Here is a 6036-nt window from a genome sequence, read left to right as displayed (position 1 = left end):
ATTCCTGCTCCAGTTTTAGTAGCATATACCAACCACTTCTTGTAGACTAAAACTGCCTTGCCAAGCTGTTGCAATATACAATATTTCTTGATAAGTATTTTGAAAGGAACACCATCTAATGGTATACCAGAGACTTGCAGTTGGAGCAGAACACTTTCTGCCTCCTTCAATTGATTTTTCCTACAGTAGCCTTTAATCAGCTCAGTATAAGTGATAATATCAGGTAGACAATCCTTTTTCAGCATATCATCATACAGTTGAAGTGCCAAAGGCATATTCTGCAAAGAACAAGCAGCACCTATTAGAAGATTATAGGTGACAATATCCGGGATAATTCCAGCTGACAACATCTGGTGTTTCAGCCGAAATGCTTCAATGATATCTCCCCCTTTCACATACCCATGAATCAACGAGTTGTTTGTGTAAATATTGGGTGAAATCCCATAAGAAAGCATTAGATCCCGAACAGATAATGCATTGCTAACATCCCCATATCTTCCGTGACCATTAATAACCACATTCCAAAGCAGAACCTCTGGCAGCAGAGAACTTTCTAACATGCCTAAAAGGAACTCCATTGCCTTTGCCACATCTCCATGTATACAAAGACCTTGAATAATCACTTTGTATGAGATCTGATCAGGAGCAACACCAACCCTTTGCATGATACCGAAAACATTACATGCCTCAACTAGTTTTCCCTGCTTGCAGAATGCACTTATAAGAGTATTATAAGTGAAAACATCAGGACCTACTCCTCTCTTTACCATGTCACACAAGAAGCCATAAGCGGCTATCACGTTTCGACTCAAACAGCAACCGTGAATGAGGACATTATACAAAACCGAATCAGCCAGGGTATTTTTCTGAGACATCTCCTTCCAAAGGGCAAGAGCTCTAGTCATATCTCTCTGCTTAAAACAACTGTCCATCAGAATAGTGGAGGTGACTACGTCTGAGGTTGCTTTCTCCAGGGTACCACCTAAAATCTCTCCAAGCAGCTTTGTGGCATCTTCCAGAAGACCTTTCTTGCAAAGAGTATGTACCATTATGTTGCAGGTAACTCTATTTGGCTGAACACCATATTTAGTCATAGTTTCAAAGAAACATAGAGCTCTATCTACATTGTTAACCCGGCAGAGACCCTTAATAATAGTGCTATACGAGACACAGTCAGGGGAAGGACCCATCTCCGACATCTCCCTAATAAGCTCATCTGCCTTGTCCATATGGCCTACTTTACACAACCCATTTAAAAGATGATTGTGTGTGAGCAAACCTGGAAAATGTCCTCTCTGCATCAATTTTCTCCTCAACCAGAGAGCAGTGTCCAGCTTTCCTTGTGAACAGAGCTCTCTTATTATAGAACCATGACAAGATTCGTCGAGTTTCAAGTTCTTCCTCCATGATACGCTTCCCCTGCATGAGAGATAAGTCACAGATTTCAGAAGGAGAAACTCGAACGATAAAAGTTTCAGACTTAGGAAGTCACGAGCAGTTTGGAAAGAGGCAAACCTCATATCTCTCAGACGATCCAAACTGCTTTTCAAGATGGAATCCAACCCATTGAATATGGCTTCGGGATCTCCCTTTCCATCATAATCTTTCTTATCAGAAGACCATTCCTGGGTGTAAGAGTGAGAAGGATTCGCAGGATCCGAATGAGGATGCTCAAAGCAAGAAAGCAGCATCTTGAAATCCCTAAAAATCCGTTGAGCAGGAAATTCACCTCACAGATCAACCCTAACCATTAACGAGTACCAAAACGTGAAGCTAAAACAGGTAAATCCAAAAGTACCTGAGGTTGGCGAAAAGAGGAGAAAAGATCTTGGAGACATTGTCGTTGACAAAATCAAGGCTCTGATTTAGAAAGCGAAGGATAACCAATTGGGGGGAGGAAACTTGTGCGCATGAAATGAGGAGCTGCAAGCGGAACCAGAAGCCATTGGTGAATTGGAGAGGAGAAAGACAGAAACATAGCCACTGAAAAAGAAGTTGTAAACTCACAGCCATTGCTTGAATCAGATAGTCTGAGCAACATCTCCTTTCTCAGAATCCAGACGCAAATGGCATCTGATCAAGGTGAATTGCATATACATACATATGTCCGCGACGAACACGAATGCCCATCAATTCTCTCTCCATTCTGCGACATACGAACCGAAGAATATGACGAGACACAAAAACATCATCATCGGACAACCTTAGGAAGACACACATTCGCAGTACATCTCATGTCGTAGCATCTAGCATATCCGAAGCATAAGCATTTCTGGAGCAAAAATCGTACGCGTTTGGCTTCTGATCTAGCTGAATCATAGATACATATACAGACCAAATAAGCAAACAAAGCTAAAAAACAATGGAAGCCGAATTATCAGAATTGCTCACTTATTCCGAAATGCACATGGAAACCAAAGCATGAGCACTTCTTTCCGAGGAAGAAGACGAGAACTAGGGTTCTAGGTTTCTTAATGGGCTGAATTGGGTCCATGATGATTATAAAAGGGTCTTCCATCATATATAGGTGGGCTTACATGGCCCAATATGTCCATAGTTGGAAATTTTGTTTGAAACCTTTCATCATATGAATATTAGTTTCCATTTATAAAATATAAAAGAGTGATGATAAACGCAACGATTTACATGCAACGCGATTTGAGTTTTGAACCAGAGCTGGGATTTTTCCATTTTGGATTACTTTGGTTCTGTAAATATGGCGACCGAAATATATATATATATATATTGGTGTTGGTTATTCGGGTATCGGTTTGATTTTTCGGTTTTGGTTTAGTTAGGTTGGAAAAATTGAGATGAAATGGAATCGAAGTTGAAACCGGTCCGGTTCAGCTTTGAACACAATCAAAACGGAGACGAAAGTAATAATCTAGTGACTCTGAAATATATGAAGACGAACAAAAACAATTCTACAAGAAAAAGAAAAATTAACTTTGGTAATAATCCAGAACCCAATCATGTTAGTAATTGATTTGAAGCATATACGAAATTATTTTGGCGAAATTAGAATAATTAACCCATGGAATCAGAAACCGAATCTATATAAAATTGAATTTTCCCCCAAGATATGAACACAATATATATATATATATACACATGTATGGACAGTGGCGGATCCAGAAATTTTTTTCAATGGAGGCAACAAATATAAATATTATATAAAATATAAAAAATTAATAAAAATATATTATCAAAAAAATATTTTTCATTATATAGCTAAATTCTCCGATTTTTCATTTTTTAAAATCTATCCATAACAACTTCATTTATAATTATCTCAAATATATTTTTTTCGATAAAACAAATTAGAAAATCACTCAAATGCTGATCACCAATCCGACTACACAAAGTTATTTTAACATGACTAAAAACTGTCATATAAGTGAGCAATTTTGACTTTATTCCGTTAAATAGATCATTAAATTTTTGACACTGTAAATTTTTTTTTGAGAAATTTCTCAATAGATTTCTCTATTAAATCAATTATGAGATTTGTATAAAAACAAATTTATTAATATGATAGATATTTAGAAACAAATGAATAAAAGATAAAAAAATATTTAAAATAAAATCCAGAATACTTACATATTTTTGTTGGTTTTAGTTTTTTGGATTTGATTATTATTGGATTTTATTTTTTTATTTGATAAAAGATTAAACAGAATTAATTTGGAGTTGGTAAAGAATTTAAAAAAATGAAGAGAATATGAAATTGGTAGAAGAAAAAATTGAAAAAAAAGATTTAGGGTTAAAAAAATGAGGGGGCACACTTAATTTTTTTAGTGGGGACATTGTTATAATTTAATTAAAACTATAAATAATATTTCTTTCTTTTTTTAAATGTGAATAGGGCATGTGCCCTACTTATGTGCAAGTAGATCCGCAATGTGTATGGGTGTGTGTGTTCTCGTACTTTAACCAATTTACGTAGCGATCTACAATATTTAGTTTGTGTCCGACATAAATTTAGTGTCGATGTAATTAAGAAAAAAAAACTAAAAATTGGTGCCTACCCGTTTTGAGATCGCATTCTAACAAACGATAAATCCGGTTGTAATTACGTACTTTGAAGTCAACGACGGTCAGAATTCGAAAAATAAAAACAGAAAATTCATTTTTTAATGTTTTCTCTCTGAACTGTGATAAATCACTACATCATCATTTCTGTAATGTTTTTTTTTAATTTATAAAAAGAAAATATTTATCTAGAGATACAACTCATTTCCAAAAGTAAATTCGATTTTCCAATTGAAAAAGGATATTTACATAAATTTCTCCATATTTTTTTACGATATGTAATTAGACCAAAAATCTTGACAAACTTTTGGATTATAAAAAAAAAAATATGTCTCCGAGAGTTCTGTCTCTCCGGCCGGACGTATCCATAATAGTATCTTGTTTCACGGTTACATATATAGTTTAAATCTAGTCGAGGTATACGTCTTTTGGCATGGTCGTGCTTGCCTTTAGATTGTCTGGTATCTTAACGACGCCCCCCACGTCTTGTCTTAAGGTCAAAAACCCTAGGGCTCTGTACGTGCTGTAATGATATCGAACATAATAGAGCATATTAGACTAAATTTATAAGTTGCAATTATATATGTAAGCTTGTACCATGCATGCATGTGGGGTGTGAAACGTTACGTTGTTACTCGTTTGGTCCAACTTGTCATGAAGTATCTACTGAGATCATATATACCACAACTGCAATCGAAAATCGACTGCGAAAAAAATGCGAAATTAAAAAAAAAATGTTTAAATGTCCACATGTTAATATTATAAAAAAAAAGTACAATGATTTAGGTCTAAATAATTAAACCATATGACATGTAATGTAACTGCATGGATGGTTGGTTTACGTCAATCGAATATAACGGACAAAAATTCCTGAATATATATATATTCACATGGATTATTTATCGAAGATACCCCCACCTACGACGCGATTGGCTAAACCGTCAAAGTTTACCAACGTAAAATCCCAAAATTTACCTGTCATAGATAACTGATGCGTTCCGTCAAATTCTAGAGTAGACAAAAATCGTCATCATATATGTATATATATTACAGGACAACCAAAACTAAATGTTATTATATCGTTCATCATTTTTTTTTACTTTGGCAGGAAAGAAATGTCATTTTATAGAATCAAAATTTGCAGAGTAAAACCTTATACTCCATTCAACCAAAACCAAATAACATATATGTAAACATAAATATAGAATAAATTTAATCCTACCGAAAACTACAGACTTAATTCTATTAAAACACTAACAGTAATTCTATTAGAAATATAATTCCATAATATAAAACATTAACATTAATCCTATTAAGAATATAATTCCATAATATAGATAATATAGATAACTCCAATTCTCCGTGATTTTTCATTTTTTTAATAATCCAAAAATTCACCATATCTTTGATGCAACTATATCTTCCAGAAGATAAAAAAGTACGGGTGAATATCTCTTCCCGATTTAAACCCGAGTAATAACATATTTTACACATTCTCTTACAAACCACCCAAGTTTGGGTCCGTGACTTTTCATCTTGCAATACACTTTAACGTTCTCTTCTTATTTTTAGTGTTGAGGGGGCAATTAATGAGATATCGATGACAACATATTAATGCACGTCAAAGCCAAGAAAAATGCAACACGATGATGAGGATGATGATGATATGATGTTAACATTTTCATTTAGGAGATGAGGCTTATCACTACATGATCTCATTTCTGTTCTTTATTCGAACTTCCATAATGCTTTTGTCGGGTTCACAGTAACATCAGACTCCACAAAGGGCCACAAAGGGCTCATTCACGTTCAACAAAGGTTGCCCCTTGGGTTTTGATCCGCAGTCTTCCCACAGTTTATGAAGATATATCGTCACTAGAAGAAAATGATTAAAAGCTTTTCTTTTTATTTTTTTGTGGAAAAGGTATTTTATTAATAATACAACGAATCTATCCATTTTCAACATAAATGAATCCATAGATCGATATCTAACATATACTT

At 34.5% G+C, this 6036-nt stretch overlaps 1 protein-coding gene across 2 annotated transcripts in view; it reads right to left on the bottom strand.

The window, feature by feature from the left end:
- The window catches only part of LOC104799005 (pentatricopeptide repeat-containing protein At5g24830), a 3141-nt gene extending 758 nt beyond the window's left edge, over window positions 1-2383 (bottom strand). For both annotated transcript variants that reach the window (XR_769506.1, XM_010521292.1), the window contains exons 1-4: window positions 2008-2383; window positions 1799-1923; window positions 1516-1701; window positions 5-1419 (exon numbers count right to left, since the gene is read on the bottom strand). Coding sequence is in view for 1 of the 2 variants with exons in the window: in XM_010521292.1 (XP_010519594.1) it covers window positions 5-1419; window positions 1516-1701; window positions 1799-1923; window positions 2008-2013 (1732 nt within the window). In the remaining variant the exon portion in view is untranslated. The remainder of the gene's footprint in view (window positions 1-4; window positions 1420-1515; window positions 1702-1798; window positions 1924-2007) is intronic.
- Window positions 2384-6036: the final 3653 nt, after the last annotated feature.

The sequence above is a fragment of the Tarenaya hassleriana genome, unplaced genomic scaffold, assembly GCF_000463585.1.
Source record: "Tarenaya hassleriana unplaced genomic scaffold, ASM46358v1 Cleome6, whole genome shotgun sequence".
NCBI classification, from domain to species: Eukaryota; Viridiplantae; Streptophyta; class Magnoliopsida; order Brassicales; family Cleomaceae; genus Tarenaya; species Tarenaya hassleriana.
The sequence above is the reverse complement of the archived record's forward strand: the minus strand, read 5'-3'. Positions and strand labels throughout refer to the sequence as shown.